At 43.3% G+C, this 22,962-nt stretch overlaps 1 protein-coding gene and 1 long non-coding RNA gene across 2 annotated transcripts in view; one reads left to right on the forward strand and one right to left on the reverse strand.

Annotated features, from left to right (window-relative positions):
* Nucleotides 1-22,962, forward strand: part of ATP8A1 (ATPase phospholipid transporting 8A1) — a 262,923-nt gene that overhangs the window by 134,801 nt on the left and 105,160 nt on the right. Inside the window, 2 exon segments of the mRNA XM_038400205.2 lie at nucleotides 10,138-10,276; nucleotides 15,512-15,576. Coding sequence (XP_038256133.1) covers nucleotides 10,138-10,276; nucleotides 15,512-15,576 — 204 coding nt within the window.
* LOC122460053 lies at nucleotides 10,326-14,443 on the reverse strand. The gene is made up of 2 exons (XR_006281110.1): nucleotides 14,344-14,443; nucleotides 10,326-10,626 (listed from the first exon to the last, which is right to left on the reverse strand). It is a non-coding gene; the product is annotated as an uncharacterized LOC122460053 (long non-coding RNA).

A 22,962-nucleotide genomic window follows, 5' to 3' on the forward strand; every position in this document is an offset into this window, starting at 1 on the left:
GTGGTTGAAGTAAGGTGGTGTTAAGGTGTTTCTCTTTGTACTTTGTCCCCAGAAGGTAGTGCTTCTTTTATTATATATTACTAATATTTATGGTTTTATGGGGAAATTGTAGTAAAATAGTGCTTCATATATTGCACGGGTAGTTAGGGGTGGGAAGGGGAGGGAGAAACGGGCAGTTTGCAATGGCTGCTCCTCACAAGAAAGCAGAGTGTATCATCCCCTCCCGCAGCAGCACCAGACAAAAGCCAATCACACAACCCTACAACACCCTTCTCCACTCCCATTACCCAATGGCAAGCAGTAGTGGGAGGACAAGTCCCAGCCTTTGGACCCAGATTAAGCATGTGATTCCCTTCCCCTCATTCCCCACTATTCCCTGTAATATGAGGAAGATAGGGAGGAAAGGAAAAGTGTGAAGCAGCAGCCTCCACTTTCCCAAAAGTAAAGAGATGGGGGGAAAAGGACAAGGAACATGGAATTTGACTCAGCAGCTCCTGGATGAATTCTCCACCACCCTATCCTCTGATTAGAATGTGTAGTTGTGATAAGTGTACCAGCAAATTGGGTACTAATTTTGCACATACATTTGAGTCTAAAACTTTTAAAAATTAGACTCCTAGAATTCAGAATGCTGAAAGCTGCTAAGGAGCTGGCCAGGAGCAGGATTGTCCAGGACACTGTCCTTGCTCATTCCCTTCCTCTGCCCAGAGTTTCATTCTTCAGTAGGACAGTGCCTATAAAAACTCCAACCAACCATCCTTCCATACTTCTGAATCTTTTTTTACCACAAAAATGTGTGTGGCTTGTCTTTCAATACTGCTGTGCCCCTACATTCTCACTGAAATCCAATAGATTCAGGAGCTGATTATCTTTTAAAATCAGGCCTATTTTTGTTTAAATACCATTTGCCTTTTTGAGGGCTGCATAATTATCTGAAAATCTTACAAGGAACAGCTGAATTACCTTTTAAGTCTTTGCTTATTGGAACTAACAAAGGTTCTTCTTCTTTCAGTGGTCTCTGCATATTCCCACTTGTGGGAAATGGTGCCCCAGGCATCGAGCTGCAGAATTTTTCTAGTAAGCAGAACATTGGGGCTACTTGCCGCTCCCCTTCATGGAGGATTCCAACAGTACAGAAGGGTCCCAACCATCCTTCAGTTCAAGTGCTTGCATTTGCCCATTGCACTGTAGGTGTGTGTATGCCTCATGCACTAGCGATGGAGAGTTTTCCCTAGCAGTATCTGTAGGGGTGGCCCCGCCACCTCAGAGTTCCTTCTGTTGCAAGCAAGAGTATAAAGGGCAGAGATGCCCCAGCCCTCCTCCCAGTTCCTTTTTACTGTCAGTGATTGGAGCATTGGTGTTCCCTGTGAACATAGTGCATAGTGGTACTCAAAACATTCTTTGGAGTTTTCTTTTCTTCTATTTTTATAATTTTAAATTTTCTTTTGACTTGGTCCTTCTTTTGGAGCTTTTCCAGTGCTGTGGGGCTCTGGACCCTACCTTGTACCAGGGGACTTATGCCAAGATCCCTGGGGTTCCAACCTTGTGTGGAACGTAGGAAGTCCATGTCTGTTAGTGACGGTCACTCCTGCTGCCTCAAATGTCTGGGTGAAGGCCATGTCAGAGAGAGGTGCTCAATCAGTCATGTCTGACCTTGGTTGTGACCCTTGGTTGTGACCAGCCTTCATTTCCCAGTCTTATCTGGGTGAGCATGGTGTTGTTCAGTGCACAATGCAGGCCAGCGTCAAGGTCCCTGGATTTCTCTGAGTTGACCTGATTTGGTACTGAGGTCCAGGCACCATTGGCATTGGCATTGCCCTGAGACCCCCAGATCCCTCTTGGCTGATCTAATTCAGCACCAACAGCCAAGCATTGTTGATAGCTCCAAGGTCCCCAAATACCTTTGGATTCACCAATATAGTGCCTAATTCTGGCACTGTTGACACAGAACCAAAGTCCCTGCATCCCAAGCCATGCTGGCTTCCTGGCACCATCAATTGAATGCCAAGGTTCCTGTGTCCCCCAGAGTTGACCTAATTCTATGTTGACATCCTGGCACTGTCTAACACTGATGTACATGAATCCTTACAAGTTGACCTGGTAAGATGCTGAGGTTCTGACACCATAGACATCTGTAGATCCATCCAGATGTATTGAGTCCAGTTCCTAGGATCCAGGATTCTGGAGAACCACTTTAATAAGTGGCCCAATACCCATTAATGTTCTACAATAATCTGAGTCATCTGACTCTGTTATGGCTTTGGTACCCTCAGATGGTGTACCACTTGCCTAAAGTGGTCCAGTGCCAGGATAATGAGAATTGGTTTACAGATCCTTCCAGGTTGACTGGGTTTAGTACTATGGATCCAGCACAATCGACATTGATGAACCATTTACCTGGGCTAGAGTCAAAAAAAAAAAAAAGACTTAGCCATTGTGACACTGAGATTACAATGCCTAAAGTTTTGGTGCCTGGAAAATCATAGGAACACCACTGCAATTCACAAAGCCTAAAGGTGCCTAAGCTCCCTATACAATTAATAGGGTGAGATAGGTGTCTTAGACTGTGATTCACAAAAGCCAGCAAGCTAGGCAGGGAGCTGCCTAAGCTAGTTAATGGGAAATAGGGATGACTGGAGTGTGTCGTAAGCCCAGTCCTCTTTACAGAGATAGGCACCTAAGTCCAAGCTTCAGAGAGGTGCCTATTTCTGCTTGCAATTCTCAGCTATGAACCCTCTCCTGGAGTTAGGCACATAAGGCATTTCTTCTAAGAAGTATTATTTTTATCCAGCTCAAGTGGCAATAGGATCCTTGGGTACACGTAGTTTGGGAGCAAGATCCAGTGCCATTAACTTGGGTAAACTGCTTATCAAAATGGTTTGGTACTCAGTGTCAACAATATTCACATCCCCAGGTTTGCTCAGGACAGCTGTGTCTAATGCTGATGTGACTTACTGTTTCTGAAGTATCATTTTCTTAAGGAGTATTATTGTCTACATCAGTGTCACCAAGATGCCCTGATCTGTCACAGGTTCAGGAGAATCATAAATTGTGATGTTCCAGGTCTAGCCTGAATGGCATAGGCCCCCATATTTATCTTCATTGACTGAGTCTGGTTCTGAGAACCTGACATCATTATCTCTGTTTTTTATAGGTGGCAACATACTCCCCTGATTCTTTGAGAGCTATTGAATTGGCACTCCTAAAATATGCGACTACTATCCTAGTCTCATTTAAACACCATTGAGAGGAGATATCTACCAATGGTTTTCTCCCAGAGCCTCCAGAGTTAGTCAGCTGAGGCCTTAGGCATTCCTTTTGTGAGAGTCACTCCAGAAGAAATCAGTAGAACTGGTCATGTTCTGAGTAGAACCTATAACAGCATTAGCTGGCTATGAAACCTTTTTAAAGGGACAGGAGGAGAGGGGAAAGACAACTGCAAGTGATTGGGAGATGCCCACAAACACGGCAGGAAGTTATAGGGCTCTTGACTCAGTGGGAGGATGATGGGAAGACCTGTGGAGAACACCAAGACTAAACCATGCCCAGTTTTTTTTAACCTTTCCTCACAGGATAGGTTTCTAAACTTTTTATTATTTTTGTTGCTTTCTTCTGGACTCTTTCCAATTTTTCCACATCTTTCTCAAAGTGTAGCCTTCAGAACTGAGCACCGTATTTCAGCTGAGACCTCAGTACTGCTGAGCAGAGTGGGACAATTACCTCCCACGTCTTAGATATGACATTTCTGTTAATACACCTGTGATGGAGTGGACTAGGCCCAAAGGCCCCTGCCGCACCCATCCCAGGAAAGGAGCAGTGGGAAGGTCCTTCAAGCAGGCTAGAGTGGCTGCAGGGGAGGCAAACAATCAGGGCCCAAGGAGGGCTATATAAAAGGAGCTGAAGAACAGAGCAGAAGTTAATTGCTGCTTGGAGCTGGAAAAGAAAGGACTGCGTACTTGACTGGCTGAGGGAAATGCAACACAACGAACAGTTAAGTGGGGGCAGGGATGGAGGAGCAAGAGACTCCTGGCTGGCTGCTAGGACTGAGCCAAAGACCATTTGCTAGCAAGACTGGGGGAGCAATGAAGATGCTCCTGGCTGGCTGCAGACACTGAGTAAGGACTGAGCCTGGGGAGGGCTGCAGGAAGATAGTGTCTCCAGGGAGGAAGCCCTGGGGATACAGCCTCATACCAGGGCTGGACTGATTTAAAGTTAAAGACTGTGGATGCACCCAGCCAGAGGGGGTGCTTGCAAGAAGTGCGTGCTGACCACGTTACAGAATATTGGTCTTTTTTGCAACTGCATCACTTTGTTGGCTCTTATTTAATTTGTGATCCACTATAACCCTTAGATTCTTTTCAGTAGTATTATCTGGCCAGTTATTCCCCATTTTGTATTTGTGCATCGGATTTTTTCATCCTAACTGTAGTCCTAATTGAATTTCATCTTGTTGATTTCAGACCAATTCTCCAATTAAGGTCATTTTTAATTTTGATCTTGTCCTCCGAAGTGTTTGCAAAGCCAGTTTAGTGTCATCCACAGAAGTTATAAGTACACTCTCTATTCCATTATCCAAGTCATTAGTGAAAATATTGAAATGTATCAGACCCAGCACAGGCCCTTGGGGAACCCCACTAGATACATCCTCATAGTTTGAAATTGAACCAATGATAATAACTCTTTTTAAATGTTTTTTTCAGTCATTTTTGAACCAACCTCAAAGTAATTTCATCTAAACCACGTTTCCCTAGTTTACTTATCAGAATGTCATGATGGGACTGTATCAAAAGCCTAACTAAAAATCAAGATATATCACATCTGCTGATTCAAAACCATAAACCTTTCTGCCAAAATCACAAATGTCATTTTGGCCTCAGTCTGGCATTATGTAAAGGGAGTATGTCCAGACCAGGCTTCTTTATTAACAAGAAGAATACCCATTGTCACCAGTTCTGCTTCAGGGTGAAATAAGACCCATTGCCAATAACAAGCTCCCTTTCTTGGACAGGAATCAGGAATTCCGTTATGTGTTCCCTCTGATTCTGTAGGATCAGAAGATCTGACTGACCTGCAGACATGCATGGCAAAGATATTGTCATAGCCATAACCAGGTCTTAGAAGTTTGGTTCAAACATCCTAGTTCTGATGATAGCACCACTTTCCAAATTACTGGAACTTTGTCTTAAAGTTGGGAATAAGAATCTACCTCCTTGAATTTTCTCAGGTTGACACGCTTGATGAGAGTTCTGACGTGCTTGGTGACAGTGTTTCTCAGAAGTGTAGTGGGGGGGGTTAATTGGAAAGCAGGAGGTTTTGAGCAAACAACCTTCTTGTTTAACCTTGCCATCTTTTACACTTGGAACATTCAGAGCCATGTTATCTGTTCGTGCAGGCTGTATGGGTTGTGACTGCAGCTTTCATCTTCACATGCTTGGAACAAGTGTCCTCTCTCACCTTGCAATATCCTAGTTTATGGAAGGATTGCTCCATGTACCACTAGGCTTACATAAGGTAATTGCTTTGCCTTCATGGCTGTACCAAAGGCATATGGATTGTGAATTATGGTTGTGCTGTGAGTACCACAGGGAGAGCATACCCTTTTAGCTGCCCCAGGGGTATTTCCTGTGGTGCACCTCTCTTTTGATTTGGGGTTGGTGTCTTGCTTCTCAAAGCTCTTGGAATCTCTGGTCTGATAAATGTCAGAATATCATCTGTGCCATTTGTCACAGGCAAGTTGCACCTCTGACTTCTTCATGGCTTCTTTGCAGACACTCCACACAGGGGATGTTTAAAGGTATGAGCCTTTCTCAGGGCAGGAACACGCATTCTTTTTCCTTCAGACTGGAGATTTAGGCTGCAACTCCATTGCAATTCACTGTGTTTATCCCAGTGGATCTGACTTTAGTGCAGCACCTGCATTTCTGCGGTCTTCCAGTGCTATGATCTAGTTTAACAATGACCAGACAGCTTTCACAAAGCACAGTATATTTAAGACAAAAGCATATAAATCAGTAAACAGTATACTTGCATGCTAAGCTTACCAGGTATTACCTGTCATCTGCCTGGGATCCTGGTAGGTCTATACACAAGTTTGTCCATTTTTTATTTCAGAATCTGTGACCCTCTAAGTCAGCTCAAGCTGAGCTTTTATACAGTTTGGGGCTTTTGTTTTCTGGCCCTCTTTAACCCAGTCAAAATCATTATATGCAATTTCCCACTAGGAGGTGGTACTTCTCCAGTGCTGTTTATCTGTCCAGGGATTTGCATTAATTACCCCCCAGTGATTTTCGTTCCTGCAGGAAGCTTTGTAACCCTCCTCCGTGGAACCAGAATATAATTCCTAATTTACAAAGATAAATATATCATTTATAAATTAAAATAGTCTGAGGTTTTCATGCTTCAAAGCTCTCAGATCTGGCACACCGTACACATAAGAGAATTTGTCGCATCCATAACTACTGCCTGGACTTAGTGAGATACAGGCAAAATGGCCAGTCTTCTATAAACTAGTCCATATGGTATATTTGGTTAGTCAGTGTCCTAAAATCACTATTTCCAGTCTCGAGTCATCTCTGTTGTCGTGTCAAACAGACCAGCATTCTGTATCCATTTCCCCACGTATCTTTTATAACCTTATTAAGACTTGCCAGGTGCTCATGCACCTGCATATATAAAAAAAATTATTCAACTTGTCTGAAGACTGCATCCATTTCAGGCCTTTTGTTTTCTTTGTAGAGTTTTCAAAGCTGTTGCCTAAAGTTGTATATGTATTTACTTAAAAATAATTGTTCCTCGCTGTGGTTTCTCAGGTTACTGTGGTCTGATGTGGGAGACTGAAATTGTGGTCACTTACAATGTAATCTAGTGCTTATGCCTGTTGTGGAAGTTTTGCAGTCCTTTTCACCTAGAATTTCTTCCTAAGGGCTTGTATTGATTGCTTCTCTCACAAAAAAGACTATGCCGAGGCCACTCTAAGGGGGAAAAAAAAAAGAATAGAGGGGTTACTTACTAGTAAGTGTTTGTGTTTCCTCTGCATACTCATACTCCTCACCCTGCTGCTTTGAAATTTCAGGAAGACCATTCTGAAGTTAGGGAAGGAGCTAAAGGGTGGTTTTATACACATGGAATCCTCTGTGAGGGGGAAGGAGGAGCAGCCCCAGCTATCAGTGCTCGCTAGAAAAATTTGTTAGTTTGATGCCAGAGGCATTATAACCCACAAGTGGGAATATGCACAAAAGCCATTTTCAGAAAACCAGGATTACTAGTAAGTAATCCTTCTTTTTTTAAAATAATGTTATGATACACTAGCTGTCATGCTTCAGGTGCTAAAAAATATTTCCATGAATTGTTTTTGCTGAAATTCCCAAAATTGGAACTATTTTATCATAGGGATTTTATCAAGATTCAGTATAGATTGTCATTGCCTTTAGTGTAGTCATCTATGTAAAGTAATGTTAATTGAATTAAATCTAGTGTAATTGTTCAAACCATGTGTACAGAAACACATAGAGAGTTCAAATCCTGTCACTAATGTTCACAGTGGAGTTGAAACTGTGTGGTTATTGTTCAAGAGCCTAATCTTAAAATTATACTAAGGCTAAAATGTTTTTTTCTAGAAACATCCATATTCTATCAGTTGTATATTACTAGATTTCTAAACTGTATTGTAGCATTGCGAAGACCTTTTCCATAGAAACCTAGCACATAGGATGGTTTGTTTTATAAAATTGAATGAATAAAAGAAATAGCAATACTATAGTTTAGTGTTGAGATGATATTGCAGTTCTAAAACCCTATTTTCAGTCACAATGTTTAAATATAAATGTTTCATGCTTGGTCTGTTCCCCAAAGCAGCTATTCTTTCAAAGTCTGATGAAAATGCATTTAATCATTTTGTAATAATACATTATGTATGTGTAAAGAGTGTGTTTTGCAGGGAGAGTGTTTTTTTTAGCTACTAATAGATTTTCAGATTGAGGGAACAAAAGAGTACTACCAAGGTCACCAAGCACAAAACCAAAGTGAAAATTTAATGAATACAACAAGATTTAATGCTAAGGTGTTTAATAAAAATACATTTAAAGGAACAAATTAAAGCAACAAAAGGCAGAATATAAACATTTTCTTAAATAGTTGTTGTCAATAGAGTTTCCAGAATTTATTAACAAGAAGACAAAGGACCAGATTTTCAGAAGTGCTGAGGACCCATAATTCTAACTGGGGAATTCTAAACCGTGGAAATTGAGGGTGTTTAGCACTTCAACAAATTGTCTCCATCTCTCTTACTGTTCCTTGCCTTCTACTCAGCATTGACTGGGCTCAAATAGGACAGTTGCACTTGAAAATATTAAAAGAAAGAAAGTGGGGATAGAGTACAGTAGTAAGACACAGAAACTTCTTAGTACTAATCCCTTCTTTTATATTCATATCTTCTGTGGCCTTTGACAAGTCACAGGATCTGGTGCTAGAAGAGCAATATCTAAACAGCTACTGGAGATAAACATTTTAAAATCGGCAGTCCTGGACAGAATACACCCAAAAGTCCTAAAAGTTATCTGAGGAGATCACTGGTCTGTTGATGTCAATTTTTAATAAACCTTGGAATACTGGGAAAATTCCAAAAGACAGTCCTTTAGAATATTGGCAAACTAGATTACCCAGGGAATTATAGGCCAGTTAGCTTGACATCAATCACGTGCAAAATAATAGAAAGCTGATACAGTATTCAATCAGTAAAAAAATTAAAGGATGGGAATATAATTAATCCAAATCAACATGGGTTTCTTGTCAAACAAATCTAATGTCATGTTTTTATGAGACTGCAAGTTTGGTGCATACAGGTAACTTCATAGATATGATATATATTTAGACTTATGTTAGGCATATGACTTAGTACTGGACAACATTGTTTAAAAAAAAATTAACAATATACAAGCACATTAAATGGATTAGGAACTGGCTAGTTGACAGATCTCAAGAAGTCAATCAAGGGTTCCACAAGTGTTAAGTTCTAGGCCCAATGTTGTTCAATATTTTTATCAAAGGTCTAGAAGCAAATTAAATCCCTGTCTATAACATCTGTGGATAACCCAAAGATTGGCAGAATGGTAAATAATGAGGGCAGAGTAATCACCCACAGTGACCTGGATTGCTTGGTAAAATGGGCCCATTCAAACAAAATGCATTTTAAAATAGACAAATTCATTATCCTACATTTAGGAACAAAGAATGCAGGCTATACATATAGAATGAGGGACTCTACCTTGGGAATCAGTGACTCTTAAAAGGATATAAGGGTCACCGTGTACAAACAGAACATGAGCTCCCAGTGCAAAGCTGTGGCAACAAAGTCTAATGCAATCCTTGCATGTAGAAATAGGGAAGTATAGGGAAACAATTTTATTCTTACACATGGCATTGATGAGACCGATACTGAAATACTGCACCTAGTTCCAGTGTCCACAGGTTTAGAGGGATATTTAAAATATTGGAGAAGGTGCACAGAAGCGCCACAAAATTATTTAAGGGCTGGGAGGAAATGCCTTACTATGAGAGATTTGAAGACCTCAATCTGTTTAGTTTATCAAAACAATAAGACTGAAAGATGAAATGATTATGAAGTACCTTCACTTGAGAAGATATGAGCCAACCTAATGGAGAAAGGCATAACAATCCCCAGTGGTTGGAAATTAAAGCCAGACAAATTCAAATTAGAAATAAAGCACAGTTTAACAGTGAGGGTGATTAACCATTGGAACAAACTACTAAAGGAAATGGTGGATTCTCCATCTCTAGAAGTCTTAAGATCAAGACTGAAAACCTTTCTCAAAGATATATTTTAGTCAGGCACAATTTATTCTGCTCAGTACATGCTGAAATTCTATGGTCCATGTTATACAGATCAGACTAAATGATCTAGCCGATAAAGACTGAAAAGGGAAGCTCTCAAGGCTCATCAACATAGTCTGGAAAATCCTTGTTCTTTAAACCAAGGTGATCAGTACAGTTCAAGAGAGGTGTGTCTGAAGAGACTAGAAAAGTAAATGTTAATTACTGGTTGTGAAAAAATTGGAAATTTCAGTAGGCAACTTCAATTTGAAGTCCTTTAATTATGTCTTTAATTCTGTGTTTTCACAGAATCTTCAACTGCTTGGAGCTACAGCCATTGAAGACAAGCTACAAGACAAAGTTCCTGAAACCATAGAAACTCTTATGAAAGCAGACATCAAAATTTGGATTCTTACTGGCGACAAACAAGAGACTGCGATTAACATTGGTATTGTATTTGATTTTGAGGTGTAGTTAGATCTTTTTTAAAAACCTAGTGACAAAAGCCATCCAAGGAATTGGAGCAAAAATGCTTTCTGACAAGTGGAGTATATAGTATAGGTAATACTATCAAGTGACACTCCAGGATTTAAGTGCTAACTGATTATGCAGTATTTTGAGAAAAAAACTTAAGACCAATTTATTTCATAGTACAACGTGAATTTAGAATTTTCAGGCTTTGCTCTGCTTGTTCACTTAAAAATAAGTAGTTGAAGGATTTTATTGGTTTGCTCCATAAATAATTGATACTTATCTATAGTCAAATCCATTTTAACAAAACTTTGATCCTGGAGGTTCCTAACATTTTTAAAAAGAAAAGGAGTACTTGTGGCACCTTAGAGACTAACAAATTTATCAGAGCATAAGCTTTCGTGAGCTACAGCTCCCTTCATCGGATGCATTTAGTGGAAAAAACAGAGGAGAGATTTACACACACACACACAGAACATGAAACAATGGGTTTATCATACACACTGTAAGGAGAGTGATCACTTAAGATAAGCCATCACCAGCAGCGGGGGGGGGGGGGGAAGGAGGAAAACCTTTCATGGTGACAAGCAAGGTAGGCTAATTCCAGCAGTTAACAAGAATATCAGAGGAACAGTGGGGGGGAGGTGGGAGGGAGAAATACCATGGGAAATAGTTTTACTTTGTGTAATGACTCATCCATTCCCAGTCTCTATTCAAGCCTAAGTTAATTGTATCCAGTTTGCAAATTAATTCCAATTCAGCAGTCTCTCGTTGGAGTCTGTTTTTGAAGCTTTTTTTGTTGAAGGATAGCCACTCTTAGGCTGAGTGGCCAGAGAGATTGAAGTGTTCTCCAACTGGTTTTTGAATGTTATAATTCTTGACGTCTGATTTGTGTCCATTCATTCTTTTACGTAGAGACTGTCCAGTTTGGCCAATGTACATGGCAGAGGGGCATTGCTGGCACATGATGGCAATATCACATTGGTAGATGTGCAGGTGAAGGAGCCTCTGATAGTGTGGCTGATGTGATTAGGCCCTAGGATGGTATCCCCTGAATAGATATGTGAACAGAGTTGGCAACAGGCTTTGTTGCAAGGATAGGTTCCTGGGTTAGTGGTTCTGTTGTGTGGTGTGTGGTTGCTGGTGAGTATTTGCTTCACATTGGGGGGCTGTCTGTAAGCAAGGACTGGCCTCTCTCCCAAGATCTGTGAGAGTGATGGGTCGTCCTTCAGGATAGGTTGTAGATCCTTGATGATGCGTTGGAGAGGTTTTAGTTGGGGGCTGAAGGTGATGGCTAGTGGCGTTGTGTTATTTTCTTTGTTGGGCCTGTCCTTTAGTAGGTGACTTCTGGGTACTCTTCTGGCTCTGTCAATCTGTTTCTTCACTTCAGCAGGTGGGTATTGTAGTTGTAGGAATGTATGATAGAGATCTTGTAGGTATTTGTCTCTGTCTGAGGGGTTGGAGCAAATGCAGTTATATCGTAGAGCTTGGCTGTAGACAATGGATCGTGTGGTATGATCTGGATGAAAGCTAGAGGCATGTAGGTAGGAATAGCGGTCAGTAGGTTTCTGATATAGGGTGGTGTTTGTGACCATCGCTTATTAGCACCGTAGTGTCCAGGAAGTGGATCTCTTGTGTGGACTGGTCCAGGCTGAGGTTGATGGTGGGATGGAAATTGTTGAAATCATGGTGGAATTCCTCAAGGGCTTCTTTTCGATGGGTCCAGATGACGAAGATGTCATCAATGTAGCGCAAGTAGAGTAGGGGCATTAGGGGACGAGAGCTGAGGAAACGTTGTTCTAAGTCAGCCATAAAAATGTTGGCATACTGTGGGGCCATGCGGGTACCCATCGCAGTGCCACTGATTTGAAGGTATACATTGTCACCAAATGTGAAATAGTTATGGGTGAGGACAAAGTCACAAAGTTCAGCCACCAGGTTAGCCGTGACAGTATCGGGGATACGTTCCTGACGGCTTGTAGTCCATCTTTGTGTGGAATGTTGGTGTAGAGGGCTTCTACATCCATAGTGGCTAGGATGGTGTTTTTAGGAAGATCACCAATGGACTGTAGTTTCCTCGGGAAGTCAGTGGTGTCTCGAAGATAGCTGGGAGTGCTGGTAACGAAGGGCCTGAGGAGGGAGTCTACATAGCCAGACAATCCTGCTGTCAGGGTGCCAATGCCTGAGATGATGGGGCGTCCAGGATTTCCAGGTTTATGGATCTTGGGTAGCAGATAGAATACACCAGATCGGGGTTTTAGGGGTGTCTGTGCGGATTTGTTCTTGTGCTTTTTCAGGGAGTTTCTTGAGCAAATGCTGTCGTTTCTTTTGGTAACTCTCAGTAGGATCAGAGGGTAATGGCTTGTAGAAAGTGGTGTTGGAGAGCTGCCTAGTAGCCTCTTGTTCATACTCTGACCTATTCATGATGACGACAGCACCTCCTTTGTCAGCCTTTTTGATTATGATGTCAGAGTTGTTTCTGAGGCTGTGGATGGCACTCTGTTCTGCATGGCTGAGGTTATGGGGTAAGCGATGCTGCTTTTCCACAATTTCAGCTCGTGCACGTTGGTGGAAGCACTCTATGTAGAAATCCAGGCTGCTGTTTTGACCTTCAGTAGGAGTCCACCCAGAATCCTTCTTTTTGTAGTGTTGGCAGGAAGGTCTCTGTGGGTTAATACGTTGGTCAGAGGTGTGTTGGAAATATTCCTTGAGTCTGAGACGTCGAAAATAGGATTCTGGGTCACCACAGAACTGTATCATGTTCGTGGGGGTGGAGGGGCAAAAGGAGAGGCCCCGAGATAGGACAGATTCTTCTGCTGGGCTAAGAGTATAGTTGGATAGATAAACAATATTGCTGGGTGGGTTACGGGAACCATTGTTGTGGCCCCTTGTGGCATATAGTAGTTTAGATAGCTTAGTGTCCTTTTTCTTTTGTAGAGAAGCAAAGTGTGTGTTGTAAATGGCTTGTCTAGTTTTTGTAAAGTCCAGCCACGAGGAAGTTTGTGTGGAAGTTTGGTTCTTTATGAGAGTATCCAGTTTTGAGAGCTCATTCTTAATCTTTCCCTGTTTGCTGTAGAGGATGTTGATCAGGTGGTTCCGCAGTTTCTTTGAGAGTGTGCGACCCATCACTCTCACAGATCTTGGGAGACAGGCCAGTCCTTGCTTACAGACAGCCCCCCAATGTGAAGCAAATACTCACCAGCAACCACACGCCACACAACAGAACCACTAACCCAGGAACCTATCCTTGCAACAAAGCCTGTTGCCAACTCTGTCCACATATCTATTCAGGGGATACCATCATAGGGCCTAATCACATCAGCCACACTATCAGAGGCTCCTTCACCTGCGCATCTACCAATGTGATATATGCCATCATGTGCCAGCAATGCCCCTCTGCCATGTACATTGGCCAAACTGGACAGTCTCTACGTAAAAGAATGAATGGACACAAATCAGACGTCAAGAATTATAACATTCAAAAACCAGTTGGAGAACACTTCAATCTCTCTGGTCAGTCGATTACAGACCTAAGAGTGGCTATCCTTCAACAAAAAAGCTTCAAAAACAGACTCCAACGAGAGACTGCTGAATTGGAATTAATTTGCAAACTGGATACAATTAACTTAGGCTTGAATAGAGACTGGGAATGGATGAGTCATTACACAAAGTAAAACTATTTCCCCATGGTATTTCTCCCCCCACCCCCCACTGTTCCTCTGATATTCTTGTTAACTGCTGGAATTAGCCTACCTTGCTTGTCACCATGAAAGGTTTTCCTCCCCCCCCCCCCCCCCCGGCTGCTGGTGATGGCTTATCTTAAGTGATCACTCTCCTTACAGTGTGTATGATAAACCCATTGTTTCATGTTCTCTGTGTGTGTGTATATAAATCTCTCCTCTGTTTTTTCCACCAAATGCATCCGATGAAGTGAGCTGTAGCTCACGGAAGCTTATGCTCAAATAAATTTGTTAGTCTCTAAGGTGCCACAAGTACTCCTTTTCTTTTTGCGAATACAGACTAACACGGCTGCTACTCTGAAACCTAACGTTTTTAAACTATATTTCTGAGGTTTGATTTGCTGCAAAGTGTGACCAGCCTCAAACCACAGAACTCCTGCAAAGTATTTTATTGAATTCACACCAAAAAGATAAATAGAAAAAAAGTTCACATTTTCCTTCCAGCTCTATAGGAAAATAAAGTAGTACAGATGGATGGCACAGGGTTTTTATTTTTTTTTAAAGCATTTCAAAGTAGGTATATATTCTTATGGTTTGGCTCACATGCGGCATCCTCATATGGAGGAGTTCTGGAGGCATCGCTACAGTGGGCCTCATCTTCCAAACACTTTACTCAGGCATATAGGCTCACTGATAATAATGGAACTACTTGTGGGAGTAAACTTACACATGTGCATAGATGTTTGCCAGCTCAGACCCAAAGAACAAAAACAAAACCAGTTTGTCACTGAATCAGCAAGCTTGGTATTTCTAGTATTGTTACATGATTGTTATTTTTCTTAAAGTGCTCTAGAAAGTCTATTTCCATTCCTTGTTCCTCAAAGGTTATCATAGTAGAATGCCAAGTCTATATTAATGTGAATGTCTGATGTCACATACATCTTATGGCTGGGAATTTTCATAAATCCTGTAAGAATCGTTTATCTAGTGAAAATATGGTTCTGTTCAAGTGATAACATCCTAAGTACAGGATGAAAATATTATCAGACCAAATATTGCTGGTTGGAATTATTACATTTTGTATTCCAAAAAGTTGCCTTTCTTTTCTTGTGATAAATACTGTAAAGAATAGGCTAGACTTTGTCTTAAGCACACACAGTTGTTTACAATACATTAGCATGTGTCAAACATACAAGCACAAATATCCTATCTGCATGCACGCTTAGGTGTTTGCACACCCAACATGGCTATTTATGCATACAAGCACCTGAATTGCATACTCCCATTGGTTTTTGTACATGAAAGTTATGGGATTTATAAATGTTTGTGCACAATTACATTCTAACTATTATAATCTTAGCAAAATGGCTACGCTATCATGTTAGGCATTTTACCATTGTTCTTCGTAGGTCAGAGTTAGGCCAACATTAAATTTTTTTTTCAAAATTTCATCTTTAGTTTAAAGAAGAAATATTTGGTTAAATTTATAAATGTTATATAGTAGAACGGTTATTTGTAACATTTTTTAACAGGTCACTCGTGCAAACTTTTGAAAAAGAACATGGGACTCATTGTTATCAATGAAGGGTCTCTTGATGTAAGTAAAATCTGCAAATTCTTCAACATGAAAATGATTATAAGCCCCATTAAAATGTTTTTATTTTACTTAAAATATCCAGATATCTGCAAAATATTTTTTCTTTGGGAGAGAAGCAACTTTAGCACCTATTACTTTAGTCTAATGTAGCAAACTCTGTTAGAAACTATTAAAACAAATAGTTTAATTCCTTTTCTTGTTTTATTGAAAAAAATTATTTTCTTGTTTTTGGTCAGTTAGCCAAAATAATTTGCTGTTTGTTATGCATCAAGAATGCTGCATAATAAAATATTGTACCATAGTGCTGCTGAACGGCTAGAGCTAATTCATGTCTGTTTTTATATGGAATATTTAATTTGTGCCTGTGTATGGTATGCTTCAAACATTATTGTTAAAAAAACACAAATGACTAAATATTGAACTGTCAACAGTAAGAATTTGATTTACCAACTTTATCATTTTAATCTCTTAAACTTGAGAAAGTGATTGGGCCAAATTTACCACTGTTATAATCACATGCAGATCCACTGACCTGTGCCAGATATGTACTTTGAAATCCATGTGTAATAATAGTGTCAGTTACCATTTTCTATAGCTCAGATTTATTGCATGCAACCTTTCTAACAATGTGGTTAAGTATAGGAGAGATAAAAATGTTGTGTTAGCTCATAAGAAACCACCCAAAAAGGTTTTGATCCCTATGAGCTATTTTTTGCCCTTTAGATTTCTAAACATACCATATTTCATAAATGCTAGTAGAGGATCTTTAGATCAGGAAAGATTATGACATTAAGTGGGAACATCTCGTGGGGCTGAGCGGGGTAAGGAATAGAACTATTGTCTCCCTCTAAGGGATCCCTGAGTAAAATTAAAACCAGAGAATGGAAAGAAATCTCTTTTGTATGAAAGTTACCTTTGCCCCTGAAAGACTTAAAGGGAAAACCCCGAAAGTATTAAGATTAATTCACCATATAGTTGTGTTCAGATCAGTTGTGTTCAACGGAAGTTGAATCTGAGGAGAGGAAGGGATTATAGGAGTATGAGAAGTGAATTGGGTAAAGGCAGAGGGAAACTGAGGGAGAGGGAGTTAGTAAACAGAAAGGAGAGGAGAGTGAGAAGCATAACAGGCAGGGAGCAATGATTAGTAACTGAGGGTTTTAGTAATTAGTGTATAGGGACTAGATGAAATACACAAGACACCCAACACACAGTGAAAAAGCCAAGAAATTAGAAGATAAAAAATATAGTCCATGTTTGAGACTTGAGTGAATGGTATGTCAAGAGACTGCGAAGGCTCCTCCGACCAGTTATTCTTGTTGTTTCCCCATGTGTTGCCGGCCCTGGTGCTGCAGAATTGAAAACTCCTCTGAGTCCCGTAAGTGTGAAGGAGCACCGAAACTGCTGCCTGGCACAGCAGGGGTTAAAGAAAACCTGTGGACTCAGCTAGCCCCGCCCAATATACCTGCAGCCAATGCCAGGCCTGGCAGGGGGAGGAAAGAAGGGAGCCTGGCTCAGTTGGGGGCTGACTGGCGAGGAGGCAGGCGCTCCCTATTTGCCTACCTGAAGGGACGGATCAGTGACCTACCAGCCAACGCAGCCACTGAAGGCAACTAAGCCTTTCCCTGCCAAGAGGAGCTTGCTTACTGTGGGGTAATTGAACTAGTGGGGCCTTGCCCCAAATTAGAGACTTTAATAGGAAGTCACCCACAGAAATGGGTCTTGAACCCTCCCCCTCCTGGCAGAGAGGAAGATGCATCAACCCCTGTTTAGGGGTTGAACCACACAGGCCCCTGGAGTGGGTCCGGGTCCCCCTCCACCTGCTCTAACCAGCAATCTAGCCACTAGGCCACCTGGCCACCAAAGGCGCAATCACAAGGGGTGGAGAATGCGGGCAGCAGCTTGGTCCCTGCTGAAGGGAATTTAAATAAAAACAAACAAACAAAAGGAAAGCTTTTGAATGGAGACGGAACAGCTGCTGAAACGGATGGCTGAGCAATACACCCAACAGCAGCAACTCCTGCAGCAGATGGCCACGCAGCAGCAGCAGTTAATTCGTGAATTGGCAAGTCCAGCCGCTGGTCCAGCATGTGGCCTCCATACAGCGACCCAGTGATCCAGCAGAGCCAACTAACCCCACCCCATCAGGTTTACAAGTTGGGGCCTGATGATGATGATGATCCTGAGGCTTTCTTAGAAACTTTTGAGTGGGTAGCTGTGGTAGCCCAGTGGCCCCGAGACCAATGGGTGGCAGTGCTGGCCCCATACTTAACCAAGATAACACAGATTACATATTGTGCTTTTGACCCTGTTGCCGCCAAGGAATATGCCCAGGTTAAAGCCGCGATCCTCAATGCCTTAGACATTTCGGAGAAGACATTCCATCAACGCTTCTGGGGGAACTGTACCTGCAGTGAGCTTGACTCCACCTGGCCACCCAGAAGCTGCAGAACACATTCTGGAGATGGCTCAAGCCAGAGGTGAAGTCGGGAGCGCAGGTTGCTGAACTGGTCCTGCTAAAACATTTTGCCCAGATCTTTCTTCCTGGGGAAGAGAGTAGGTGTTGTGGCACCGTCCAGAGACCATGATGGACGCCATCCAGCTCACTGAGAATTACCTAGCTTCCAAGTCCTCCATGATGACAACCCCACCCCAAGGGTCAGGTGGAACCAAGAACTCCGTACCACCTAGGGATGGAACCACCTGTAGACCCCAGTCCCTTGAGTGGCATAGACATGCCCCCCCCTTACCAGAGCCACCCTTACCAGAGCCCCAGGGACCAAAATGTCTGAAGGTTCCCAGAACCAGAGGCCCAGAACCATTTGCTCAAACCCCAGGTTGAGGAACCACTGGAGGTTCAGAAGTGGGCCAAGCTTATTCCGGAACTCAGGGAGGCCCATCAGGAAGAGACCACCCAGATGCCCCAACAGGGAACCCTCCCGCACCACCCAAGATCCAGACCAGTGTTTCACATATGGCTATTCTGGGCACTGGTCCAGAGACTGTCCTTATATGGAATGCAGTTTTTGGGAAGATCTGGACCCTGCAAACCCAACTGATCAAGGCAACCCAACTAAATTGACCATCTCAGTACAGGTAAATGGGAGAGAGGTAGTGGGGCTGGTAGATTTGGGGTGTGCCCAGACCCTTGTACGAAGTACAGTGGTTTACTAACAGAAGGCACCATTACACTACAGTGTGTGCATGAGGACATTAGGGCCTACCCCCGCATGGAAGTGACGTTGACAGTGGGGAGACAGGAGGAGTCCCTGATGGTTGGTCTGGCCCCAGCACTTGCCTACCCAGTTATTCTAAGCAGAGATGGGAGCTATTTTGGGGAGTTAACTGAGCTGGTGGGACCCCCTTCTGATGGCCAGGGCACCCTTCCTCCAGCCACAGGCCTGTCAGAAGGCATGATCCTTGCAGGTATGGGAGAGGTTGCAGACCCTGGTGAGGAGACATCTCAGTCTTCAGCACCAACCCAGCCAGACCAGCCCCCATCCCAGCCAGGTGAGAAATTCTCCCTGCTACTTAAGTCGGAGATTCTGATTTGCCTCTCTGACTTCGTGGGAGAGTAACAGGCTGACGACACACTGAACTGAGTATATGCCCAGGTGGCAGCGGTAAATGGGGAAACCATTGAACCCCATCAAATGGGATGGTTCCCAGACTTTCAGATTCAGGGTAGCCATCTATACCACTTACAGAAAGACCAGCAGACCGAGAAGGTTTGACATCAGCTCTTCGTGCCCCGCCTCTAGCGGAAGAAGGTCATGTGACTCGCCCATGCCATACCCACTGCTGGGCACCTGGGAAGAGAAAAGATGCTAGCCCGGGTTCTGGCCCAGTTCTTTTGGCTCAGGGTCTACAGAAACCTGGAGGATTTCTGTGCCTGCTGCACAGCATGCCAGCTCACCATACCTCGGCCAGCTGAGAAAGCCACATTGATTCCTCTCCCGCTTATAAGGGTACCTTTTGAATGAATTGGAGTCGACATAGTCGGCCCTCTGGAGAAGAGTGTGGCTGGACACGGTTCATGCTTGTTGTAGTAGACTATGCAACCCAGTACCTGGTAGCTGTGCCATTACTCTCCATGAAAGCCAAAACAGTGGCTATGGAGCTTAAGTATCTTCACTCATGAGTATCTTCGCTTGAGGCAGGATGTGACGGGAGATCTTGATAGATCAAGGAACCAATTTTGTCTCAGATGATGAAACTGTGTCATTTGCTAAAATTCCAGACTCTCTAAACATCCATATACCAACTCCAAATGGACAGTCTGGTAGAGCACTTTATTGGAACCCTAAAAACGATGCCCCGAAGGTTCATCCTGACAGGTGTCCAACATTGGGACAGCTACTCCCTCCTCTTCTATTCACAGTTCGAGAAGTTCCCTAGTCTTCCACTGGTTTCTCACCATTGGAGCTTTTATATGGGAGGCAACCTCGAGCGATTTTATACCTACTTTGGAAGATGAGGGAAGAACAGCCATCTCGCGCCAGCAACATAGTGCAGTATGTCTCTTAAACCTGTGGAAGAAACTTGAGACTTTAGGTTTGTTTGCCAGGGAGAACCTCTTACATGCCCAAGACACACAAGAAGCTGCCTACAATAAACGAGCGCACCTCTGAGAGTTTCAGCCTGGTGGTCCGGTATTGTTATTGCCCAGTTTGGAGTCGAAGCTCCTAGCCCACTGGCAGGGGGCCTATGAGGTGATCTGATGCGTGGGATAGGTGAACTACAAAATCAGGCAACCCAACAAGCATAAGATGCGACAAATCTACCATGTGAACCTTTTTAAACCACGGAAAGCCCAGGAAAACTTATTAGTAGCTCCCTACCCACCAGAGCTAGAACTAGGCCCTCAGGCTTCAGAGGTCTCCAATTCCAGGTGTGGGCAAGATTGGGGACAACTTTATCCCTGAGCAGAGAGAATAGGCACAACTACTGATCACTGCCTTCTCTACCATGTTCTCTACCCAGCCAGGGCAGTCTCACCTGATAACCCATCAGATTCAGACAGAAGTGAGAATTAAGGTCAGGGTAAACCTTCGGCATGAAACAGGAACGCCACTCAATGATAGCTTTGGGGGTGATTGAAAAGTCTTTCGGTGACTGGAAATGTCCCATGGTACTGGCCCCTAAATCCAGTGGAACCACTCAATTTTGGATCGACTTACTGCATTGACCTTGTGAATCAAAATTCCGATGTGTATCCAATGCCTGGCCTAGATGAGCTGTTCAACTGGCTAGGAAAGGTGAAATACCTGACAACTCTGGACTTAAGAAAGGGATATTGGCAGATCCCCCTCACACAAGTCCAGGGAAAAGACCGCTTTCTCCACCCCTCTTCAGGCTCTTTTAATTCCAGACCATGCCCTTCAGCTTGCATGGGGCCCCAGACACATTTCAGTGACTAATGAACCAAGTCCTTCACCCCCAGAGCCAGTATACAGCTGTGTATGTAGATGATGTGAAGATCTATAATCGCGACGGGCAGAACCACTTGAAACATGTGACCTCGGTGCTACAGTCCCTCAAAGAGGTTGGCCTGACAGCGAATCCCACTAAATGTCACCTTTGTAAGGATGAGACCACCTATCTCCAGTACACCTTGGGAAAGGGCACAGTCCAACCCTGGATTAGCAAGTTCCAGACCATCCAGACATGCTCCTCACCTTCCTCGAAGAAGCAAGTACACCAGTTTCTAGGTCTGGCCGGGTACTACCGTCACTTTATTCCAGGGTTCTCCTCCATTGTGGCCCCTCTTACTGATCTACTCAAGAATGAGAGCCCCACAAGGATCCAGTGTACCAGAGTCTGTGAGGATTTCTAAACCCTGAAAGCCCAGCTTTGTTGAGAACCCATCTTTTTTTAGCCCCAACTTCACCAAGGGTTTTTTTGTTTTTTGTTTTTTTTTACAGACGGACATTTCGAATGTGGGGCTAGGGACACTTTGTCGCCTCCTAATACCTTAGCTAGAAGCTGTTCCTGAGGCAGAAGGCCTACTTTGTGATCGAGGAAGAAGCCTTAGCAGTAAAATGGCTCTGGACTCACTCTGTTGTTATCTTCTGAGTGCACCCTTCACACTAGTCACTGACCATGTCCTTTTCCGCTGGCTACATGCCACGAAGGATACAAATCCCCGAATTATGAGGTGGTACCTCTCCCTCCACCCCTTCTCCTTCCACATTTAGCATCAAGCTGGGAGAGCCAGTCTGAATGCTGACTTCATTTCATGGGATGGTGAAGAGCAGTTGGGGGAAGACAGACAGACCCCCACATCAGGTCCTAATGTGGGGGGACTGTGAAGGAGCAGAAAAACTGTCACCTGGTACAGCAGGGATTAAAGAAAACCTGTGGGCTCAGCTAGCCCCACCCCACTATACTTGCAGCCAATGCCAGGCCTGGAGGGGGGAGAAAAGAAGGGAGCCTGGCTCAGTTGGGGGCTGAGTGGTGAGGAGGCAGGAGCTCTCTGTTTGCCTACCTGACGGGTCAATTCAGTGACCTGCCCGCCAACGCAGCTACTGGAGGCAAATAAGCCTTCTCCTGCCAAGGGGAGCCCACAGCTAAACCCTAACAGTGGGGTAATTGAAATAGCGGGGCCTTGAGGGCCTATGCCTCAGATTTAAAGAGACTTTAATCGGAAATCACCCAGGGAAACGGGTCTTGAACCAACACTATACCACCACCACCACCCCCGGCAGAGAGGCAGACCTATCAACCCCTGTTTAGGGGTTAAACCACACGGCCCAGGGGAGGGTCTGGGTCCCCCTCCAACACGTCTGACCAACAATCTAGCCACTAGGCCACTGACCACCGAAAGCACAATCACAGCCTGCAAGGCTCTGATTTACCCCTGCACCTCCTTGGTTGCAGCTGGTGCTGGCTTCTTTGGAGAAGAAGCTCAACGCTCTGCATATTTTCACAATTGTCCCACTGAGAACATACAATCTGTTGCTTGTATTCCCTATTTGGAGTGAAGGAGAAGAGGTTGTTGGGCATGGTACCCCTGGATGTGTCAGGTGTTACAATGAATCTAAAAGATCCTGACTTACGCAGTCAAGTCTGGCAGATATACAACTGCCTAGTTTTCACATACAAATTCAGATTCTGTGTGAAAGCCTGTTTGAAAATTTGGCTCCCTAGGAGAAAACATGACGACTACAGAGGTGCTATGGAATCACTTTTTTGACTATAACTCCACCAAAAGCACTTATCAGTATGCAAGCATGGTCCACACTGATGTCAGGATGAAAGATATACATGATCACCCAGAGTACAAAAGGGTTTTTAAGTGTTGGGTTGTTTTTTTTGTTTTGTTTTTTTTAAATTATCAGCAGTGGCGTACTTCTCACCTTTATCAATTGCCGAACTAAAACATTTTCT

This window comes from Dermochelys coriacea, chromosome 4 (assembly GCF_009764565.3).
Source record: "Dermochelys coriacea isolate rDerCor1 chromosome 4, rDerCor1.pri.v4, whole genome shotgun sequence".
Taxonomy (NCBI): Eukaryota; Metazoa; Chordata; order Testudines; family Dermochelyidae; genus Dermochelys; species Dermochelys coriacea.